The sequence below is a fragment of the Sinohyriopsis cumingii genome, chromosome 4 (assembly GCF_028554795.1).
Source record: "Sinohyriopsis cumingii isolate HCF-2022 chromosome 4, ASM2855479v2, whole genome shotgun sequence".
Taxonomy (NCBI): domain Eukaryota; kingdom Metazoa; phylum Mollusca; class Bivalvia; order Unionida; family Unionidae; genus Sinohyriopsis; species Sinohyriopsis cumingii.
The window spans coordinates 101,264,198-101,289,828 of record NC_142964.1 but is presented as its reverse complement, the minus strand read 5'-3'; the positions used below and the strand labels follow the sequence as shown (position 1 = coordinate 101,289,828).

General features: G+C 36.5%; 1 protein-coding gene across 1 annotated transcript; it reads right to left on the bottom strand.

Annotated features, from left to right (window-relative positions):
- Positions 1 to 12,645: 12,645 nt before the first annotated feature.
- On the bottom strand, positions 12,646 to 24,767 carry LOC149801779 (immediate early response 3-interacting protein 1-like). Its single transcript, XM_089956121.1, has 3 exons — positions 24,623 to 24,767; positions 18,852 to 18,947; positions 12,646 to 15,113 (listed from the first exon to the last, which is right to left on the bottom strand). Exons 1-3 carry the CDS (start codon positions 24,711 to 24,713, stop codon positions 15,058 to 15,060), a joined length of 243 nt encoding a protein of 80 aa, XP_089812247.1. The 5' UTR covers positions 24,714 to 24,767; the 3' UTR covers positions 12,646 to 15,057.
- Between the last annotated feature and the right edge of the window lie 864 nt (positions 24,768 to 25,631).

Below are 25,631 nucleotides of genomic sequence, written 5' to 3'. Positions count from 1 at the left end.
TACTAAAGTAACCTTTATGAGTGTGGTATAGAGAACGTGTGCCTAAAACGTAAATCGTCTTTTTCGGCCAAATCTTTGTGGTGTATTGCGTCATCAGTGCGGCCATTACCAATATGAGTTTGCAACAAGGAGACAAACAATTGTGGACCATTTTGCTAAGCAGTTTCATCGGGTGCCTTCTTCCCAATCCTTCCCAAAAATACTCATCTAACGGGAACAGTGGGAGTCTTGTGTCCAACGTCAGTCACCACTCCAACAATAACCACAATGATTCTCTTTTAGACACTCCTCTGACTTCGAGTGACCCTTCGGACAGCAGCATAACTCTGAAATCATGAGCAACAATAACGCATTTTATTTAACGTTACCCAGTGAAGTTCCATGGAGGTGTTTCCCAACAATACATTGTGTTGTGACACGGCAAAATTACATCAGGCCATCCAACTGGATCACAAAGCCCGAAGATCAACAGTAATATGGATTTTACAGGGCTTTTGGATCCCCTGTAGAACTGAACTAAGGAATCAACTTGATCTCTGTGTATTCCCATGTGGTGGAGTAAAACTAAATGGGACAAACCTCCTTACCGTTACTACATGTCATTGCCGTGCTCTTAGCGCTCCACGTCGCTTTGCTGGGTCCGCCTTCCTGCCCGTTGACCAGCATGTGGTTCCTGCACGCAGTCCGCCGGGTCCAGTCTTCACATGCAATGGGTGACACCTAGGACGCCTTGGTCATCCACTGCATCCAGTCTCCATTCCAGCCGTCTTGCCTACGTACTGCAACTGGACAAAGTGGAGCCTGAACGAGAGAGTGAGGCTGACGCAGCGCAACTCTTCATCACTTTAATCCAACTCACGCGGAAGTCATTTATGTCATCACCCGTGCCCAAGTTCTGCGGTGATGGGCGAGCTGCGACGCGGCAGGTGTGGATGCACTGGCAACCGTAGTGGCGGAACTGCATGCAGGAGGCTCAGGCCATATGGTCGTCTTCCATTGATCTGAAGCAGAAATGGATGTCGGTAGCCGTCTGAGCAACTAATCAGACCTATTCAGTATAGCACTGCTTACCTCCATAGCCTGAGGACAGGCTAGAAAAGGTGCCCTAAAAAAGCCTGCTTCATCTACCCCGACCACCCTACAGCGGGTGGAGGGAATCCCATTCTTGCGTTCGAAACACTAAGAAAACCCGAAAGGTTCCACTCACTCTTGGTGCGTGGAACATACGCACTCTATTGGATCGTGCAGAGGCTGACAGACCAGAGAGAAGAATTGCCATGATTGCAAGAGAACTTGCTCGCTACAAGACAGAGATAGCAGCCCTGAGTGAAACTCGCTTCGCCAACGAGGGCCAACTGACTGAAGTTGGAGCTGGTTACACCTTTTTCTGGAGTGGACGTGGCACCGATGAACGTCGTGAGTCTGGAGTTGGATTCGCCGTCAAGTCGAGTTTGGTAAATAAGCTCTCCATGTTACCAAAGGGAATTAATGACCGGCTTATAACGCTGAAGCTTACCTTACATGGAAAAAAGCAAGCCACACTCATTAGCATTCCCGCTGCACATCAATCGATGACCGAAGATCATCTGTTCCAAGGACAGTTACCCAAACATTTGATCACTGGTATCGTCAAAAATCAGCCTTCCATGGGCCTTCAAGGAAAATCCTTTTGAGTGTTAGCACCACAACGCGTCGAAGATCGAAGTCAGTCGAGATGGCAAAACCTTATGTACCAGGCTTTTCGATCCTGACTTTAGTGACGAGACGAATTACTTCGTACTTGTCCCTGTATGAAGCCATGGGATAGTTAGGAACCAAGATGAGTCACGGTATTACGTACGAGGATTATGCAGAAGGTTACACTTTGTGGGCCTTTGATTTCACTCCAGACCAAGGCAGCGACAAGGGACATTTCCACCCTACAAAATCCGGCCAAATTTGTGTGGACCTTCAGTTTGCAAAGCCAGTGCTCGTAATCATCACGATGAACGTCATCTTGTATGCCAAATTCGACAATACGATAGAAATTAACAGTTTGAGAGAAGTCATTCTAGATTATTAGAAACTATGGAAGGCTCTTATCCCTCTTTGAATTGTGAGAAATCTATAGAAATGGAATGGGAGGATACCGTGGAAGCAGAACCCCACGACAAAGGCCAAGATGACATAGTGATAAGTCCAGATGGCCAGAACAAGAACAACATTTAGATTCCTTTTTTGCCAAACACCTGGCGGATAATATTACGGAATTGATAACAAAAATTGCTATAGATGTCAAGATGATCATCCCAGTCAAATTTAACATGATGCTGAGTCAAGAAGAAAAATTATATGAATATCTGGAGGATGCTTGGGGTCTCATCTCAGAAGAAGCAGTGTTGCATCAGTGGTATAAAGACTTGTGTGATCATTCGAGTGGAGACGAAGCGAGGAGATGATTACTTGACAGAGATTTTCAAGCAAAAAGTCAGGATTGAATTGATGACTTATCATTACCTGTGAAGAAGAAAAAAAAAACAAGACAGAAAAAACCACAAAAAAATGGATACCTTGGAACTTTACTATCTTTCGAACAACAGTTCATATACCTCTTCTTGGAATCCTATCGTGTGTGCTAAAGATGAACTGCCACATCGCAAACCTCAAGACCATCAAGCTTATGTCATCAACACGGACGACAGTCATCTCCAGGAACCCACTGGGTAGCCGTCTACTCTCCCCGTGATGGTTGTGTGGAGTATTTTGATTCGTATGGATTGCAACCTTTGGAAGACAACATCATCGACTTTATGAGAAGAAATGCCCAGACGACACGATTCAATAATGTGAAATTACAAGGCACAAATTCCATAGTGTGTGGACAATATTGTTTATAGTTTCTTCATCAATGCAGTCTTGGGTATCCTTTAGAACATTTTGTGACTTACTTTGATCGTCACTCTTGTAGAAATGATGACAAAGTAGATCGATGGTTTTGTGAACATTATGACTATTTTTTGTCTTTAGCTAGGAAACGTAGTGTACATCAATGGTCTAATGGCCTTCCTCAGTAGAAGTCGAGCTTGACTTTACAACGTTGTCAACCTTGTCAAAAACAATTTTTTTTGAAAAATTGTTTGTTTGTTTTATTGTTAATTGTTAGTTGTTTGAATAAAAAAAATTGTGTTTGTCGTTTGTTTTCAAATTTATTATTATACATGCTCTTTGACTTCTCTCTATCCCTCAACCTAAAATCAATTATCATAGTATTCTGACCTTACAAAAATGTCGTAGGGATGTTTTCTATTGCATCCGCGCTTGAACCATATAAAGCGAAGTCGTCTCCAGTCTGGCCATCCATTGTTGACTCATTCTGTACATTAAAAAAAATCAGGAGTGTGTCTATAAGCAATTTGCTTCTTTGTTTTATGTCCAAAAAAATTAAACAGAAGTGTGCCTATCCATATGTTGTTTTTATGTCTTATCAAATAGTGTTTTTTGTGTGTTTGTAAGTAAAAAAATGTCAACATGAGTGTTTCTTTTAGGTCCGCGCGTTCCATTTTTTTTTTTTTTTTTTTTGGTGATGGTATGGGTTATGTGAGATTTGGTATGGGGGTGTTTTCCTTCACGTCCGTGCTTCATATATGTAAAGGGAAACGTTCGTCAGTCTGGCTAGGAAACCACCCAAAACAAAAGGCAGTGAACAAAAATTCATAAATAGAATACTCACGGGCAAAACCAAGCTGGCTAACAGCTTCGGACAGTACATAGGACCACAACCACATAACCCTAATTGCTACGACTGCAGGGTCCCAGAAGACATAGAGCATATTTTTAACAACTGCCATACACTTGAAAAAGAAAGGGCTAAGTTTAAAGTTAAACAGCATAACATTGGATCCCCTGCAATATACCCAGAATTCTTGATGAACACAAACCCCAATATTAATCTAACATTCAAAAATATCATAAGTTTTATACAAGAATCCAATCTAATAAAAAAAATCTAAGAAAGTAAATCAAAGACCAGTTAAAAATATTACAAATCACTGTTTGGGAATTATGACGGCCGGCTCGGTCTCGTGGGTTCACAGACTGACACAGCCGTTCATAGCCCGAATAATAAAAACCAGTTAAGGACGAATATTACAAAATCACTGTTTGGGAATTATGACGGCCTGCTAGGTCTCGTAGGTTCACAAACTGACACAGCCGTTCATAGCCCGAATAATGAAAACCAATTAAGGCCACAAAAAATTAAAATAGGAAAATAGGAATTAATTAAAACAGGATTCCATAATAACATACAAACAACCATAAAACAAGTTTTCATTCCAAACCAATAAGATAAGGAATCAAAATAAATAAGGAATTTATGAAGAAAAAAAAAGAAAAAGAAAAATAAAATACTCCTAACCGTAACCTTGTCTCTTAAACAACATCTGGCTGAACTTTTAAATCAAGCTTCCACAGCTATTTCTGCTAACATACTCAGCCAAATCCAGGCAATGTTGGCAGACGACCCTGAAGAATTTGAAACTTCCACGCTGGCAGCGGCCCTGGAAGTATCATCATCCAGCGGCGATGAAGCTGATGAACCTGCACCACCTAAATAGAGTGGGAAAAAGAAAGGCTCTGTCTACCGGAATATGGGACTGGGAAAGGCAATTGATGATATCAAAAAAACGGGCCACTTCGTCAATGCCACAAGACCAGGTGTCCTAATGTGACGTCATCGCTGCCGACCAATCGTAGCGGGAGTCACATACTGCTTGGTTTGACACCTGGGGTATTTCAATCCAACTAAGAAACACAAGTGTGTGGTGTGACTATTCCCACTCATGTTTATTAGCCTTTCAGTCAGGTTGTTAAGGACTAGTTAGTCCTACACCTGAGTGGCTAAATTAAAAAGTACTCTTTGAGTACATAAAAGCCTGGGGGATGAGGCTCCTTTTCCTTCCTCCAGGAGTAATTAAAAATCAAGCAGTGCATGAATAAACAAGTGGTACATGTTCAAAAGAACGAAAACCACTATAATCCAACTAACTAACTAGTCTGGCTACCCATCGTTGAATAGTCAACTACAAGAATCATGAGCAACAAAATAGCGAAACTATTTGAACTCCAAATGTACCTGGAGTATGCTAGGTGGCTTTTAGATGAGCTGCTATGGAGGCCATAGCAGAAAGTGTCAGGATAGAGGAGGAGGAAGAGGAGAAAAAGAAAGAAGAGGAGAAGGAAAAAAGAGAGGGATCCTGCCTCACCTCATGCTGAGACATCTGTGTGAGGTCAAGCCTGAGGTGAGGACACCTCCATAGGTAATAGCAGCATCACCACAACCACGTCAGCTACAGCAATTGCCACAACCACTACCAAGAGCCGTGATCCCTTAGATGGAAAACTGGGAGGAATATTTGGAAAGACAGTAGCGACCCCCACAAGTAAGGAGACCACAACAGCAGCATCCACAAGCAGCAAAGGATTGTAAGGGAGAGAGTCTTCAGGGTCCCGCAACTGAAGCCTGGAATGATGAAGCCACTCAAGCTTCCTCTGCACTCTCAGCAGCTACAGTCAATTGGGACAATGACTGGAGCCCTCATTGTGTCTGTGGTGCCAGGCCTGGGAGATGTCACCATTAACCATGTGTATTTGGAGTTCAAGAAGTAGCCCATCTCAGGGCTAACCAAATCTCTAGAAAAGAGACTATTCAAGTTGCCAATTGGTATGAGTGTGGAGTAGTGTGATTATAAACACTCATTCCTTTCCCGATGTGTGTGTGTGTGTGTGTGTGTGTGTGTGTGTATGCGTTCGTGCACGTTTGTGTGGATAGCAGATATTGTCTTTGTACGCGTTCGCATACATTTGTGTGGCCAGTATATTTGGGGTTTGTTTTTTCCTCTTCTCGTGTGTGGATGGTAAATCTGGGGTTTGTATGCGTTTGCGTACGTTTGTGTGGATAGTAGATACTGTGTTTGTATGTGTTCACGTACATTTATGTTGATTGTATACATTGTGTTTGTATGCATTCACATACGTTTGCGTGAATATTTGGGGTTTGTTTTGTCTCCTTCCCGTGAGTGTGGATAGTATATGTGGGGTTTGTTTTTTCCTCTTCCCATATGTGGATAGTAGATTTGGGGTTTGTATGCGTTCGCAACAAGGGTTGCCAAAAGTTGAAAAAATAATAACTAATGAGTAATCAAAGCATAGGTTTAAAATGTTATTCATTAACATATAATTATTATGTAGGAGGACTACGAGGGTTGTAGTGTTTTTTATTATATAAAAAACGTTTATTCAGAAAAGATTTTGTTTAGTTTCATGATAATTAACCTGTTTTTAAATAGTTTCATGTAACACTATGTATCATAATGTACATAATGTACACATAAACTGGGACAACAAAAATAAAACCCAACCCAAAACAGTTGTTACGAACACTAGTGGCATCATAGTGACATGAATTATCAAAATGTGTAGAGAACAAAATTAATTAATAAATAGATTGCAAGATGAACTGCAAAGCACGATGGACTTTTTTGCAAGGCATCAAACTTTAAAATTATTTTGTGAAAGGCTATGCTGATTGCTATTGCATGATGTCGGCTCTACAGTTCTGTTCTGCTGAGGCTGTGCTGATTGCTAATGCACGATGTCAGCTCTACAGTCCTGTTCTGCTGAAGTTGTGCTGATTACTATTGCATGATGTCAGCTCTACAGTCCTGTTCTGCGGAGGTTGTGCTGATTGCTATTGCATAATATTGGCTCTACAGTCCTGTTCTGCTGAGGTTGTACTGACTGACATTGCATGACATGGGCTCTACAGTCCTGTTCTGCTGATTGCTATTGCATGATGTTGGCTCTACAGTCCTGTACTGCTGAGGTTGTGCTGATTGCTATTGCACTATATCGGCACTATTATTATGTCCTGCAGATGCTTGCCTATGATCATTGTACAGGCTTCAGCCATTAATTTGTAAATGATGTAAACGACACCAGTAATCGGCCAATATGTTTAGAACACTATGGCACATATGGGAATTTAATATCCCATTTAAGTCACAACGGAGCTTATGGGAATTTAGGATAACGTTGGGTTCACTATGGGTACCCTGTTTTTGGTCCACTCTTGGGATAAGTCAGTTTAATATGCATCGATCATTATGGGGCCCTATGATGATTTAACATGGGAATGGAACACATGGATAAACAGACAAATACACACATAATTACAGAAAACACCCACAATGTAATTCATGAATATTTGGCCATCAGCTCAACTGTATTGCTGAGGAATACGATATCAACATTGATACAGTTAGTAAAAACAACGTAACAAGTTATAAATTCACTGCAATATTTGTCATAACTTGGTCGATATGGAAAACAACATTTACGCCGAGTACACGTTTTATAGTAAACTGATCACACAACTATTTCGCTCACTACCAAATACAAAAGCAGAAAATTACTGAAAAATTGTTACACGGCTACCAATTTATATTAAACAATATCCACGGACATTTCAGGTCAATATCATATGTCAAGGGAGGTAACTAAAATGAAGGTAAAGATCCGGACCAAACTTTCTGGATGGCTTGCACTTTGGTAAGGAAGAAGCTTAACAACTGTAGGTCTAAATAAAAGGTTGTGATCACCGTCACAGAAAAAAATTTTTGCACAATAATTTCAGTTCTAAACCATGCACCTTCACAAAACAGTGGATGACTCATCTGGAATACGAAAGATAATTGACTTAGTGTCAAGAAGTCAAAGATCTAGGAAAGAAAGAGGTATACTTTTCTAAAATAATGACTTTAATTCTAGACCATGTATTTTGACCAAAGCTTGACCAAGCAGTAAGAAAAATCGATACTAATGACTGTACTTAAGATTATTACATTGAAAATAATAGATGAAATCAGATTCCTCTCACACCTGGAATGTCCATCATGTCTTGGCATTCAGATTATCATTTTCTAGATACCACTCATAAACAAGAGCCCCTCGAAGAACTGATGCTCTAATGGGCAAAAAGAATTTCCCATTTTCCTTAATATGATCAACCATGTATCATAGAAGTCTATTGGTGAAAATCCCATGTTGATAAAGCCATCTATTTAGGACAGAGATAACAATATTTACAAGCTAGCCAACATGGTGGCCATATTTTATTAGTCATTTTCATTTAGGACCAACACCATGGTGGCCATATTTTATTAGTCATTTTCATTTAGGACCAACACCACAAGAACTCTTCTCATGAAAACCCAATGTCAAAATGACTTTCCATTTAAGAGGATTGTCACAAAAAAAAGAATTTCATGATGGCCACATATTGGATATTAGGTCAGCAAGATTTTAATTTAGAATCAACAAAACAATATAAGAGGTCTTTTAGTTAAAACTTAATGCTAATATGTCATTTCATTAAAAAGTAATGATAACAAAATTTTCAAGCTGGCCATAGTGACAACCGTATTATACAAATCAGCACTATTTTCATTTAGGACTAGCTAGACATAATTTGAAGTCTTCTGGTACAAATGCTACATCAAGATGACTTTCCATTCAGGATGAGAAGTAATAACAATATTTTCAAAATGGCTATTTGGAAGACATAAAGACCTCAGGTCCGTACCATTTTCATTTAGAACCAACAAGACCTTATAAAAAATCTTTTTTTGAAAACTCCATGTCGAAATAGTTTGGTGGACGAGACAGAGCAATAATAAGATAATCAAGATGGCTACTGTGGTAGCCATACTGGATGTCAGATCAACACCAAATATATTGGACATCAGATCATCACCATTTTCATTTAGGACCAATTAGACATCATAAGAAGTCTTTCAGTTAAAACATCATGTTGATACAACCATCCATTCTGTAGCAGAAGTTACAACAACAAAGGTGGCAGCTTTGTCAAAAATATTGGATGTCAGATGACCAAATGGATATCATCAGAAGTCTTTGGGTGAAAACCCCATGCCAACATGCCTTTCTGTTATTATAGAGATGTGATAACAAGCTTTTCACGATGGCTGCCATAGTGGATTTCAAAGCTGCACCGGTTTTTTAGTTAGAACCAACTAGACTTCATAAGAAGTCTTTCAGTGGACACCCTTGTTGATATGACAATCCATTCAGGATAAGTAGCAACAAAAATATTTTCAAAATGGCCACTCATTGGTCATAATCAATGTCCAAGCAATACTATTTTCACTCAGGACCAACTAGACCATGGGATGAATGTATGTTTCAAGTTTAATGTCAATCCTCAAATTTAGGATGAATAGTGATATCAAACTTGTGCTAATGGATAGATGGACAATGGATGAAAGGCCATCCTTTATGCTGTTCTGGTCTATGACCAGTAGGATTAAAATTAAATACGTTTGAAAAATGGTGATTAAGAATTAAGCACCATAGCTTTATTCACCTTTGAATTACTGTAGAGTGAACAAATTCCAAATTTGTTGTCATATTCTAAAGTAATTTTTAAATATAATGAAAATCTACTTCATCTGCACAGAATAACAAGAGTATCACAAAAGGCACATAATCTAATGATCTTCCCATTTTAATGACCTTGACCTGAGCTTGAGGCTTGACTATTGATTCTTATATGGGCCTGGGCAAAGTTTCATCAGAATATCAGTAGCAGTTATAGCCTAAATGGATAAATAGGTCACTATGTCATTCCTTGTTGTGATCTTCAGAGGGGTATGACCATATGACCAAATACAAGAGAGATGTCAGTCATGATCTATCCCAGACTAAAGTGTAATTAAAATATCATTAATTCAAATGTCATACCCATACATGGATAGAGGTCACATATTTGCTATGACCTTGACTTTGAGGCTGGGCTCATGTCTATGGTATGTGACAAACTGATATATAACTGGATACAGTTTCATCTCTTAATAAATTCAGTGATTCAAAAGTTGTACACTTTACTTCATACAAGCATACAAGTCACAGAATCACATTTCCTTTCCTGTGAGCTTGACATTGAGACAAGGTGTGTCTATGATACATGAAACACAATTAAGTCAAGATATATAAATGGCAAAGGTTTCAATAAAATATCTTCAGTGGTTTCAAAATTACACACTTGACAAGAATGCAATTCACAGAATTACATTTTGCCTTGCCTTGACCTAAAGGCAGTAGGTGTGGCTACTGTCAAGTTATGAAAGGTACTTGAGCAAAGCTGAAGTAAAATCTCTTTAACTACAACAAAGTTATAAGTTGGAAAAGTAAATATTAATGGACAGACAATCACAACATCATTAAGATGGGAGTTAAACATTCTTCAATGGTGTAAGATTTTAAACATTTTAATGCTTCAGTGAAATATTTGCAGTGTCTTCAAACTATAGTGTCTAATAATTTTTAAAATGTTTTTTATACATCTTTCCTATGATAATGATGTGTTATATGATACCCAAGCAAAGTGCCCTTTTACAGCAGGTTTACTTCAACAGTGTAATCTTGTTATGTACATTAATGTTAGTAATGTTGATGTTTCTCTATAAAAGAGCTCATGCAGATTTGTGAATGCGACAGGAACTTTTAATTTGAATCGTCAAGATTACATTTGTTGTAATAATTGCAGAGAACATACCACTATGATACCTGAATCCTTAAATGAGACAAACTAAAAGAAATTGAATGGTTTTGATCCCAAGTTCATATTTCATTGATAGCAAATGTCTAATTCCAGTTCGTGTCTTACAGCAACAAAAAGTAAACATTTTAAGTTCATAATACTTGATACATATATTTTGCATCATACTGGCCATAGCATAAAATCAGAAGTCTAAATTTAAAATTTAAAATCAGAAGTCTAAATTTAAAATGCAGCCAATTTTTTTTGTATATAGGGCAGTTTGTGTTAATTGTCAGGCTTGTTTTGACATAATTTAATCAAAGAAAACCAAATACAAGTTTCTGTTTGTCTACAGCTCTAGGAAATAATTATGACACAAATTAAAAATATAACAATAAATGCAAGTTTGGAAAAATAGGTTTTATACAGATACTAATAATAGAAAAATTCCAATGATTTCCTTTACAAAATTTAACTGGACTGAACATTAAACTATTAAAGTTTATCAGCTTCTTTATGTGTGTAATTTTGTCTACAATACTGGAGTGACATGTACAACATAGAAAGGAACTGCAATATTGTCCCTTGAATTACTCATGAGTACATAATAAAAAATGCTGAGGTGTACCACCAGTATTAAGTTACAGTAGTTGTCGTTCTTGGGTCCACAAAGCCTGCTTAACATGGTTTTGGTTTTGTAGGTTTAACTCCATTTTTCAACACAAGATAGGCTATATATGGCAGCCAGTATTCTAGTCGTGGAAGAACCACCAGCCCGCAGGAAGCTTTCACACATACCTGCACTGATCGAACTGAGACTTGAACTCACCCACACTGAGGTGTGATATGCAGGTGAAGTGTAAAGGCAAGTGCTTTAGACCACTCTGCCCTCCCTAGCCCCTGCCTGCTTCAAGATAAAGTAAAATATAGCATAGATTAAAGACAGGGGTACTTGTATGCACAATAAATAACACCTTCAAGCAGAGAAAAACCATGGAAATTCAAAGACAAGTTGAAATACGTAGTTACCAAAGGATCAGCCAAAGATCACAACATGAAATCTAGACCCTTGTCTTAATTTTTCTTTTGACTTCACAGTCTGAATGTCATTATTTAAAGCAGAGATTTCTTTGTGTCATCTCTACTGACAATCACATCTGATTGTGACATTGTTTATTTAGCATTGAAATTTCAAGTTATAAACCGTCATGGTACACTTGCGCGGTATGACAGTAAACACACTCTACTTCCTAGCATGATACACAATACATAATACACAAAAAAACATGCAACATGCTCAAAACATATGAGATGTAATAGCAAGGTTTTGTTAATATTTATACAAGTTGCAGGGACATCTGGAAAAGGAACCCAGAGACATGAATTCAACACAATGTTTGGTCAGAAAGATGACTTTACATCATGTAACCTTATGCTACCCATCTGAAACAACCATGTATCTTGATGTACCCATATATACACTAAATGTATACCAAGCATTCTCTAAATGTATTCAAACCCAGCCTAAATTATCCACCACTTGTACAGCCAACTTGGTTCCTTCCCCTAGGTAGTTGGTAAAGAGAGGTATATCAAAGGGCACAAACCCTGACCTATTGACCACAACAAGGGGCAGAAATAGTCCTGGGTGAGAAGTACATATCTAATGATTTTATGCTCCAATATAATACGAATTAGGGAAGCGACTACGAGAACAAAACAAACAAAAAAACACCTCTTGAACATCCAGGCCCATAACACAGGAGCATGAGACACAGGAAATGAAGGTATAGGTGGTCACCTTCTATTCCATATATGAACTAAAATGTTCATGTAAAGTAACTGAATTACAAAGAAAGTCAATCAAGACTCTGAACACTGACTTGCTGACAATCCAAACACTGTGTCTCCACCCTGATGGCAAATGCACTGTTCCCATTTCGATGGCATATTTGTAACATCACATAAATTTACATGTATCAGAATGTTTGGCCTATGATTAAAAATCAAAGAAAGACAAATGAAAGAAAGACAACCAGTCAGAAGGATTATTATTCATGACATGTTTATTACATTTTCATAAAAATGAATGACGAGTAGTGTGAAAGTAAAACATCTGCTCTTTTAAAAATAGGAACAAGTTTTGTTGTGTATCTAAACAGATATGTTATCCCTACTCATTAGTTTCTCAATTTCTTTGCAACCAATTACATTTTGAAAATTTGCATACAATTTGTCAACAGTGCTGAGGAAAATGCACAATTTTTCTGAAATATGTAAACAAAATGGAGAAGTTATAGTGAAAAAGCTGTAGGCATGATATGGTATTTGCATAACTGTCAACTGGCTTATAGTCAAACTATTCCACTGAGAGTATAAATGGCATATGACTGACGTCATCATTAAATTTTATTTAGAGTAAGACATAGGTGTCAACTTGTATGGTTTACCTGTAATTTGTATGTTTTTTCCTTTTTCATCAGTGTACGACTGCACAACTGTTTTGTATGTTTTCTTTCAGAAAAATTTTTAAATTAATTTTTTTGTTTGTTTTGTGTGCATCCGGGCCTCTTGGTATAATTTTTTTTAGCACAAGAATTCAGTGAGACTATGGTGGCCCGAAACAACCAATTAAATCATACTCAAAACAACGATTTTCCTTTGATAATGAAACGAGTTTCATTCATGGTTCAACTCAAGTGTGTGCAGATCTTTTCGTTTATCGATCGGAGATTAGACACTCACTCGGATTTCTAATATTTACTTACTACCTGTGTAATATGTTTTCTTATTTTATACATTATTATTTTATTATTTATACTTATTACTATCAAATGCATAAAGTTTGCATCAAGTTTTGTACTTTACATAGTGTGGCAATCATGTTGGTGTAACCGTAATTTGTACGACTTTTCTGTGTGGAGATAAAGTCAATTTATTAAAATATTTAACAATATACTAATTAAAAATAAATACTCTACTGATTTTAGCACCGGCATTTAATTGTGCTGTTATAGTTTTGAGTTAAGTTTGTCAGATAGGTAATGCAAACAGGAAGATGCATTGTCATAACGACAGATGCCAAGTGACTCGAAAATATGTAATGCTGCCAATTTATATCAAATTTGTGACCAAAATCGGCACACCATATAGCAAATTCATAACTTTTCAAACACCCGATATGCAATTTTAATAGAAACGATCAACAGCTTACGATGTATAAACTTCTGGACTGCTACTTTGTAAATATTTTTACTTCTAGATTTCAATTTTTTTGATAGCTCCTGATGTAATATCTTGGGGTTTACGGGGACAAATATAAATTCATAACATGTTTGTAATCGGGAGATCTTTCTCTATCACATGTCAAATCTTAATTTTTTAATTATTTTTTTTTCTTTCTGTCATTTAGTTGAAATGTTCCATCCATCAAATTGTTGAGCCTAACTCAAAGAAATGCAAGCTTGAAGACACTGACCAAGGTCATGGCAAGTTTCAGGCTGATTGGATTAAAGTCTTCCCTGGCACTGTAGATGTATCCAAGTTAGGATCTTCACATGCTTTTTGTAAACTATTCAGTAAAGACATTAAAGTGGTGGTGTTGAGCATATATGATCCGGAGAAACACTTCAGGACAAAACTGCATGAAAGAAATTTTGAAATGAGGGGAGCATCCATCAAATGCTTCTTTGCTTAGCCAAAGCAGGAAGACGATAGTGTTATAAGTAAAAAGAATGAAAAAAAATTTCAGAAATGTAAATAATTATGTAAATATGTCATAATAACTTGTGTATAGCATTTGTTGTTTTAAAACTGTTGATCTTGTATAATGTATGAATACATTTTTTCGTGTAAGGTTTTTTTCTGGTCTTTGAATGGCTTTTATTGATCTGGCGTTCAGGTTTTCATCTCAAAGGGTTGACACCTATGGTGACATTTAGGATGTATGGGCCACACAAAAAAAGAGTGGATATTCACTAATGTAGGGTGACCTGTACAAATTCACTCTTGCATTGCTTCCTATTGCTCTCATGCAGACACACTCTGATATATGCATAAACATTTCAAATCCTCTTTAAAACTATGCAGTTTCTCTAAAATATGCATTTGTACACATTCTTCAGTGTCTTTATGTGTTTTTAATATGTCTTACCTTGAATAAATACAATTCCTGCAAAACTGATGAAGTAACAAAATCAGCTGTTATACAATTGATTTATAACAAAGTACCATTTTTATTTCTTATAACATATATTAAGTTACTCAATGCACAATGAAAAATTTCATTACATATAAATAATTTTAATAACATACAAGAATACATACATGTATAATATGCAGGTGATAAAAACTCAAGCACAAGCATGCTTTTGGTAACTTTGACACTGTCTCTGACTTTTGCAGGAGATGCAAAATGACTGTTAGATGGTCTTGATCTTGGAGCCTAAGTCCAGCTGTCATCATCCAAGAACTAATTTAAATGCTATCACTAAAATATTTATTCCAATCAAGGGTACTGAAAAGAAAACAAAAGTTAAAAGATTACACATTGGTGTGTTACTACAATGCGTGTTTAAGAAAGATGCTCATGAGTTTAAAAGGTTGGAGGGGAAGAATTGCATAAAGATGAAGAAAATTAAAATAATAATTAAAATAATAATTATGTAACTTTTAAGTTTCTTTCCTATATTAATTTATTTAGTTAGCATAATTCCAATTCAAATCAATAAATTTGCCAAAACATTGGAAAAAGAAACAATATTCCATTCACTCTTTTAATTTTATATTTAACATGGCATACTATTTTTTACATCTTTTATACACAAACTTTTAAGAAACTTGTTCACTTCTGGTTTAGGATCAAAATCCTTACATTCTTGACCTTCTACCTCATGAATATGTTGCAGTGTTCTGTTTTAAATGTCTAATGACCTTTGTCTTGACACAATTATATGCTGAGAAAACATGCTCTCAAGCCACTAGATGTGCATGATATTACTGGTATACCAGTTTACAATGGTATTTACTTCTGGTGCTATATACTATGATACAATTTCACTGTACCATTACTTCCTTACTTTGTGTCAGTAAGGAATGTATGGAAATTCCCAAGTAATCATGTGACAGATTTAAGTATGTGTATTAATCTGTAAGAAGATTAAGAATTATACCTGGATTTTCAGAAGAGCAGCTGTTTTTTCTTTGCAGCTTAGGTAATTTTGCTGAATAACTATATATTTTCTTATCTGTGGAGTTTGTGTGTTTTATGTTTCCAGCTTCCCTGATAAACATCTCGTCCCAGGTGTTAGCATCTCAATTAAAGTTTCCTTGCCTGTTATATCATTAGTGTAGCTAGTAAATTGTAAGCTTCATCAAAAAGCTTCATAATGACAGCACAATGTCTTTTCCAGTTTGTCAGCCAGAGTGTAATCCCACTTTGGGTAGTTATTAGATGACAACTTATACAACAGTTAACACAGACATAACAAATTCATCTACTGTAAGTGTAAGGTACTGGACTTTGATTTTATTTTAAGACAAGATAGTTAATTTTCTTTTATCTCAAGATGTTTTTTTTCTTCCCCAAATAATATAATGGACATAATATGGTGTTATCTTGCTATCAATCAAGACTTTTTTCCAGCTAGCTGAGAGCCAGAAATATAAAACAAAATCCCATGCCCTGCCCCAGAAAATGAAACTGTTGGTTGCTAATATAACTGCGGAATACCATGGTAAGTATCGCAATATGTTCCAAGAAACCACAGTATCAAATTTTTCACGGTACTCCACTGGAAATGACCTAGGTCCAGGACATTTTGTTGTGTCATAAGTCAGGTGACTGTATATAAGTTTGAAGTAAACAAAATTATTTCATTCCTACTGTAAGTTCAGTCTCAAAAAAATCACTGTTGTGTTCAGATATAATTGAGAGGAACCATTTATTTATAAATTATCAATTGGAATTACAAAGTGCTCACTGACATTGAACTAAAACTTTATTTAGGGAATTGTGAATTCATTCAAGGACATTCTGGATTTTATCATTGTGATTCATCAGGCTATTTGTATATCAGAACATTCAAGACTACTGGTACATCTGCATATTCAAGATAGGAATTCATCTGAAACACCACTGTAATTCATTTGAAACATTATACTTCTGGACTTGTGATAAAACTTTAGGATTATTGTGAATTTAACTCATAATATTGTAAGTTCCTCTTAAATTTTCATTTTACAAGCTAAAGAATTAAATTATTTGTTGAATTTTGCTAAACTTGAAGGTTTTGCTTTCTTCCGAATTTTACATTAAGAGCACAGAGTCATAACAAAATATACAATGCACAGTCATCATCTTTCAATATATAGAGTTACTACTGAAATGTAATTGAGGGAGTTTAAAACTAATGTTAATTATGTAATACTTTCCTATTAATGCATGGACATAACTTTTCATGTCACTAGTTCCCAGTTCTGGAACATTATTACCTCTTCCAATTGGTAGTTGGAAGGCTAAAATAAAATACAACATGATCCCAGCCTGATACATTAGTCCATTTCTTACAAAGGCAGCACTCTATTTTCACAGTTACAATCCATTAATCAAGTCATGATTCTGGTACTTGTTCAGTGCCAGTTAGAGTCCTGCAACTCCCTCCATATGTCTGACCTTAATCCCTTACATGGTGACAGCAGAATCCGCTTTGTTTACCCTAGCTGACAACCCTTTGATTAAGCCACGAATCTGATACCTGTTCAGTACAAAGTGTGTCTGTGTGTGGTCTGGATTTTTAATGTAGCTTTAACAATTTGTCATTCATATTGCTACAATGTCTGCAGTATGGCTGACAGTTTATAGCGATGTCTAGCACTGAGGCATCACACCGCTGACATGTAGCATGATGTCCCACCCAGTCACATTATCCTGACACCAGGCTGACCAGTCCTAACACTAAGGCAGTTAGTACCATTTTTATAAGTCTTTGGTATGACTTGGCCAGGGTTCAAATCCACAACCTCCCACATCCAGGTGGATGCTCTAACCACTAGGCCAACAGAGGTTCAGTGCAAAGTAGAATCATATATTCAGTTTATCGAGCTTACCTGAACTTGCAGATGACAATAATAACAAGGTATCCAGTGTTAACAGCCTGGTGTCTCTTACCTAATGACTGATGACAGACCTTCTGGACACATTTCTGAAACCCAGGGACCTGGTCCCTCTGGATAGCACCTCCACATCAGAAGGGGCAGCCCAAAAATTGTTGTGATCCAGCAAAACCTTCTGAAGGTTGTCTAAATCAGCGCTGAACAAGTATCAGAACTGTGACTGAATCAATGGATTGTAAACAGGGAAAACATGAGTGTTGATTTCACAAGCTAAGGGCTTTGCACTGGCAGATAACTTGCAACTATTACTTTTATTACTTCAAACAACACCATGTTTGTACAGCAAAAGTATGGGGTGATAAGAGAGAAAATTGGCAAGAGTTATTGCCCTTTGTCTACATGAAATAGAAAAGTTGAATTTTTGTCTTTATAGTAAGGCTGGATTAAGGGGGTATCATGTTATATCCCCTAACATTAATGTGATCGGGGAACATATCTAAAGGATAAACAGTAAATATAATACAAAAGCATTCTTCTTTTTTTTTAATTTATTGGCGAGTTATATTAAATTTGATAATTTCAAATTATTAAAATCCAAATGAAGATAAAAGTAATGTATAATGAGTATCATAAGGAAATGGATTAACATATATGCATTTCTAGATGAAAACTGTGCATAAAAATGAAAAATATTTGAATTTACAGTATCTGGCAAATAATGCAACATCTATAGTTTCCAATATTACCCTTAGATTTATCAAATTTTTTGTGTCACACTTATAAGATGACCCCTACTCTGCATGAATTAAATTTTCAGTAAAGAAAACAGAATTCTCTGTGAGTATATATTGTAGATAGTCATGAGCTAAATGCAAAAACACAACCTCTCACAGTAGCAGTGCTCTGAAATCCATCTCAAATTTAAGCCACGACCCAAGAAAAAAGAATGGTCAAGATGATACCAATGCTTGTGCTTGAAGATTTAGCACAATGCTTCATCTATACTTCTTACTGACAAGCTAAAAATAAAATGGATAAATTAAGCACTGATAAAAACAACTTAAAATAGATTAAGTCCATGAGAGGCTAGATGCATGTGTAACTTTGTATAGCCATGTTAGCATTAGTATGAAACACTCACTCCTCATCACTGTCCTTATGGATCTGATAAGATTTACAATCTGTTTTCTTATTCCTGGATCTTCACCAAATCCCCTTTGATCTGTCCCCCAACCAACTGCAATAGGAAAAAGAAACATTATGCAACTCCTTCTGGAAAAAAGAACCTTCTACTTTAATGTTGTATCTCATGATTCTCTGTGACTCCCCTTTTCCTACTTTTTTCTTTGATGTTAAACCCCTTGATTCTCCGTGACTCCCCTTTTCCTACTTTTTCTTTAATGTTAAACCCCATGATTCTCCGTGACTCCCCTTTTCCTACTTTTTCTTTAATGTTAAACGCCATGATTCTCCTTGACTCCCCTTTTCCTACTTTTTCTTTAATGTTAAACCCCATGATTCTCCGTGACTCCCCTTTTCCTACTTTTTCTTTGATGTTAAACCCCATGACTTTGTGACTTCCCTTGACTTTTTATCCACTGCTCACTGTGTTACATCCTTGCTATATGTAAAGTATTGTTTAAATTCAGTGTTTGACCAAAATCAACTTGCACTGTTCTGAAAGTAAAGCCCTCATCTCTTCTCCACTGGCTTAAGTGGGAAGATACTGAATTCATTTAAGACTGTTTCCTTGTGTCAATGATTTTTGTTTTTCATCTTCTGTGCAAGAAACATCCATCTATTGTGCCCATAGGTTGCACATAAGACTAATAATACAAAAATATAAGATCCTTATGGTTGATTTTGGACTGAATCTAGTGCTCTCCAAGCTTACTGAATTGAGTGTGCCTAATGCCAGAGAAGTAAAAAATAATAAATTTCACTGGCTAACAGTTGTTGTTGTGGGGTTTAAAGCCATTTTTCAGCACACGATAAGCTATGCATGGTGGCCAGTATTAATGGTGGAGGAAGAACCTGGGAAAACCCTGGGAAGAACCACCGACCGACGAGAAGCTACAGGCAAGCTTTCTCCCATACCCACATTGGCCGAATCCTAGACTCGAACCCACACAGACAGGTGAGATGGCAGTGATCCAGAACGGAAAGCGCTTTAGACCACTCAGCCACTCTGGGCCCCCACTGGCTAACAGAAATGCGTTACTGATTTTGATCAACTTGGGTAATAAGTCTAGGGCACATGGTCAGTGATCACTGAGAGAAAATGTAAAGAAAGATTAAATCTTCAGCAAAAACACTACTGCATTTATTTCCAAAGTAGCATATATGGAGGAAAAAATGTTGACTCAAATGTCAAAAATACATTCAAATGGTTGAGTAAGGAATTCAAATCCATTACAGAAAGCACAAAGCAGGAAAGACTGAAAATTATCACAGGCACTTGAGTCATGGATTTATACATTTCTGGAACAAATTATTCCTGCATTAAACATGCTGAATCACATTAGTCACTGCAGAGTCAGACATGGTTTGCTACAATTTTTGGGCTCACTAAAATTAGTGTCATGAACAATGGATATGGTTATTTTGGTGGACAAAGAAATTGTAGTCAGTTACACTCTAGAATGCCCAATTTAAAGCATATAAAGCTGGGAAAGTAAGTTTATTGAAAAAATGAACAAATCCATGACATGAGTGCATGTGACAATGGATTCAGAAGGTTCTGTCAAAGATGTCATACACAGGAAGTTCATATGTACAATGTATACAAGAAGTGACAGGCATCTTGAGTTTTGCTCCAAAAATAAAAGTGCGAATGGTGATTAGATGATACACAGACAAAAGGACAATACAGTTTTAAAATACTGAAACTGAAGATTTGTAAGTTTCAATGCCACATCTATATCACTTAGACCAATATGTATACCAACCTTCATAGTGTACTGGTATCTTAAATAGTTTGGAGTTTACCCCCTAAAACAAAGGAATGGATAATGGTTGTGTGAAAGGATAGATGAACAAATGGATACAAACTTGACAAATATTGAAACTGATAAAATGAGAATAGCAAATGGTACAGCTACACCACTGGTTTAATACGTGTACTAAGATTCATTGGGATATCTTGTGGTCTGTGTATTTGCAATGTTTGTGAACAGAACCATTTTGATGCAAAAAATAATTGTTTTGAATAAAGGTGTATGTATGCTGTGCAGAGAAAAATGAACAGAAAGAGGGGCAGAACAATCTCAGAGCAATCCTCCTTGACAAAGCATGTATAAGATCCAGATTGATCATGTGTCTACAAACAGAACTTAGTCTCCAACATCATTCTCTTTCTTTCTTTCTTAGCCATGGAATACCTCTACTCTATCCACTCGCCATTGTTTTTTCTTCGACCTTTAACCATCACTGACCTTTGCAGCTTTACCTGAAGTCACATCCAAGACTTCTCACACCTCAGGCAAGCTAGTTACCTGGTTGTTTCAAAAAACACTTTGCAAAGAAAGCCGAGTTAATGACACTCTGGTCCATTCTTATTGTATGAAACTATCTGGCATGTTGTAATAGCCCAAGTGATGATCCTGCCATTATCAATGTCTGATTATTGCTAATAATTCTTAAATGAATAATAATGTGGAAAATTGTCAAATCTCAGATTTTCATTTCCAATTTAATTGTGACCGAGTGGATAAAGCATGTGACATTGACATACACAGATTTGTCTTTGAGCACAAGCTTGTTTGTTTGCACCCTGTCTCGGGAAACTTTTTCTTTCTTTTTTCTCCATGTCTAGTATGGTATTACTTTTCTTACCATGGACTTTTCCAGACAAAAATTTTGATTTTTTATACTTTAATTCTGCAGAGTGCTTACAAATATTGACATGTAAAAAAAAGAGGAAAATCTGGTTAACATTAATAAGCATTTTGGTGTTACTTTTGAAACACACATTGGTGCAAAATTCAAAATATAAGTAGAATCACTAAAAACTTTCATAGTGGGAACATCTTTTTTTGACTTGGTGTGAATGATGAGGCCACTAATTGAAGAAAGCTAGGCAATCAGGAAATACTTATACTGTTATCAAAGCATATACCAAAAAGAATGTTTCTGACATTAAGTGCAACTGATTATGATAACTTATCCAATAGTGATTTGAATTCCTTCAGATCATATTACCTCATGCATCCCAGGGCAAAAAAGTTGTCTCCATAAGTTGCCTCTCATGCCTAGTCCTACATGAAAAATCTCGACACTAATATTTATGTTTTGGGCATCTAGGTCTTACTGCCTAAATAACGGCATTGTGTAACATGTTTTGATGTCGACTAACATCATAACAAAAGTAACATTTTCAGGAATATCTCACAACTGGCAGCCAATAATGATGCTTTTCTACAAATTAAAGTCATAATGTTTTAGTCAGACTTTACTTTCTCTGATGTCTTTTCTCTAAATATCAGCGTTGAGGTCTTACATGTAGGACTACATACATGCCAACCCCTGGCAAGGAAAAAGTGTAATCCAAGTGGACAAAAAGAGTAATCTGAGCAGAAAAAGAGTAATCCACATATAACATGATAAAAATTCAATAAGCATATGTACAAAATTATTTATTTATCCCTCTGGACTTTTAAAATCAATTACTGCTTCAAGTTTTCACATATAACACTTTGACCTTTAAAAAGTAATAGACTCTCATATTGCACTTCAAGACACTTTGTACCAGCTGAGACTATAAATGTTTTGCACACTAGTAGAGCACTAAGTGCTGGGTTAATGAGCCTGGATCTGAATTCAGTTTTATTTATGTTAACAATACTGAACAATCTCTCACAGTTATGTTTATTCAAAGCATTATCAAGCAACAAAAAAATTGTTTTCTCCAGTAGAATCTACTGTTAATTCTGGTAATGAAAGAAGAGCACTCTAACTTTGCCCTTTTCACTGTCAAAGTCTCTTACAGAGACTCTAAAAACAGTGCATGGCTTTTTAGCTCTTTGATACACAAGTAGCAAAGTTACCCAGTGCAGTGTGCTATAAATAGAACACCTGTTACTTATTCGAATCCATACACACTGTTAAGCAGTGCAGTGTAAGTTACGTTTAACAGCAAATTTAACCATTTTACATTTTTGGTACACACATATTATGTATGGAAAAATGTAAGAGTAAAGTCCAATTGTTAATGGCTGTGTAATTATTTTTCATGAAAGAATTTTTATGTGCTTTAAAATCTTGAGAGAATTCATTCACCGTCAAGTCAGTGATGCCACGTGACCAGCCGTAGCTGCCATTTCTCATACCTGAAATTTACAGGCTGTCTGCATCTACATCACTAAGTCATCTGAATTTGATAATTTATAAAAACTAAATTGCTGCCTATATAAATATCAGAGCATTTACCTAAGTTACTGATCACCTCTGTCCTGTGTGGGTTCGAATCCAAGGCTCGGTAGCGTGGGTACGTGGGAAAGCCTGTCAGTAGCTTCTCGTGGGTCGATGGTTCTTCCCTGGGTTTTCCAGGGTTCTTCCTCCACCAGTTATACTGGCTACCATGTTTAGCCTATCTTGTGCTAAAAAAATGGCGTTACACCCTAGAACAACAACAACCTAAGTTACTGAAGCTTTCATAGTTGTGATTCTAATTGTGAAAACTCGAGCAAGTACTGAAGAAATCTGCGATCTCCATTTTGGAGAGTGGAGAGTATGACCCAGTTACTTTAAATAGCAGATTTTGACCAGAGCATAAACAGCGATCACGTGTTCTGACATAATGGTCATTCATAGCAATGAATGTAGTATCTAATAGTGGGGTTTCCCGAAGGTGGCACTATGAAAATCAGCTCAAAATGGCTCATGTTTACAGCAGGCGTTGAAAGGTGTTTCCATGAGAATGGTGTTGAGGCATCCAAAGACGCTTGCATGAGAAAACAAATTATACATTTTTTTGGGAGGGGGATATACTGAAAACGCATAATTCGAATACAGATACGCATAAGGTGTAAATTAGTGAAAAAAAGCGGAATGATTACACCAAAAGCATAATGGTTGGCATGTATGGGACTATCTCATGCCATGCTTGAGGGTGGACTGGACTTATTCTACATCCCTACACCTGCAAGGTAGGTGGATGACTTGTGAAAGAATAATGTTAAACTTTAATTTTGTTTTCATAGGGATACCATACATCCTCATTTTGCCAGACACATCCTCCTTTTCAGTCTTTAAATATCTGGCCAGATGTTGTTTTTGTTTTTTTAAATATCCCAAAATGTCAGGGATTTTGCTCTGCTCATTCTTCATCAAACAAATTTATATGTTTATATTGAAGTATGCATGGGCAACAGAAAGAGGACTTAAGGACTGCGGAAAAGAAAGGAAGAAATGTTATACACTAATCACTCTCCAGAGTGTTCTCTTTTTTGAAAGTTCAAATATGGTAACGCTAGTTTTCGCTACCTTATTTTTTTTTTTTTACAAACTTACTATCATGCCAAGAAATCATTTGCAAACAAAATGTGAATTTCTTTTCTTTTCTTTTATTTTTTTATGTTGTACCACTGCGTGGCACTGTAATTTTGTGTACTAATTAAGAAAATTATTTTTAAAGAATAAGCAACTAAAATCATTGTTCTGCCAAGCTTATGCAAACATTGTCAACCGTATTGAAAATTCTTTCATAGGGTGATCATTCAGCTGCATTAAACTGTCTTCTGCCTTAACAGCGCATAACACCATCCATACCGTACATAGCCCAGGTCCAACAACTCGGTAATACACTATTCGTATACCACGAAAATATAAAATGAGACATACTGACAGATACCACGGTTGCAAACAGCGGTTAATGTGACATTTTTTCGAACTGAACCAAGAAAAGATCATTACTTTTAGCTAAAAATCGTTCCTCGTGGAGAACGCAAACAGCATTTAAGCATAAAATAACGGCTTCTATCAACGAATACAGGCCAAAAGCCATGTTGGCGAAATTCAGTCGGAATATTTCGCAGTTAGATCCAACGGAAAAGCCAGAAGCAGCCCAAAGGATCTGCCTAATATCCAAGAAGTGGCGTACTAGAACCCGTACTAATTCAGTTCCCATAGTAAAACACCATGATATTAAAAATTTTTAATAACTTAAAATTTTGTAGTGCTCATGATCAAACCTATATTTATCACTATAGATTAAACCTGGATGTCAGCTTCTGTGTATAGGAAAGGATATGAGCCGCGGCATTTTCTGGGCCTGCATGTGTTTGAAACATGTGCTTTCAATTCCGCACCAAAGAGTCAGGTGCTAATGTTAGTAGTGAGTGTTCCCAACTCAAGACTGTTAAAGGATTGAAATTCCATCAATAAAACAATATCTCAAATTTTTCCACTTACAACTAGGATAAGCTCTAAAAAATATACCTTTTCCTGCAATATAACTTATAGTATTAACCAATCCTGGTCAGCCTAACCCATATATACTCTATTTTAGGTTCACACATTTTCAGGCTGGTTCCCATTTTTCAATACCATTAGTATCGTGTGTCCTAGAACCTATCTCAGGCATTAAGGGCGCAAGAGGAGAGAGTTTTTGTGCACACGTTCGATGCCACATCAACCTGCCTTGTAAAAGCTTCATCAAAAATAATTTATAACAGTAAGGTCGAAAAGGTCAATATTTTGGAGAGTTATAATAAAACAGACCAAATAATATTCACTTGACCTGACAAATTAATCTATGTTTTACGAAGCAAACAGGTAGATATAAAATGAGAAAAGGACTCCTTTTCGCGAAAAGAAATTACCTTCTGCGAAAAGGACCGGTGATGTTTTTACTAACAGTTTCAGTGAATATTTATATTTCACAAATGAAATTGTATTGTGTAGAAACTCATTTTCCATAGCA

Excerpts from the sequence above, each read along its gene's own strand:
- LOC149801779 (XM_089956121.1), bottom strand. The coding sequence starts at position 24,713 with ATGGCTTTTGGCCTGTATTCGTTGATAGAAGCCGTTATTTTATGCTTA. Across the intron at positions 18,948-24,622 it reads GGAACGATTTTTAGCTAAAA|TTGGTTGGGGGACAGATCAA; the intron begins GTAATGATCTTT and ends TTCCTATTGCAG. Across the intron at positions 15,114-18,851 it reads CATAAGGACAGTGATGAGGA|TACCCTTGATTGGAATAAAT; the intron begins GTGAGTGTTTCA and ends TTTTCTTTTCAG.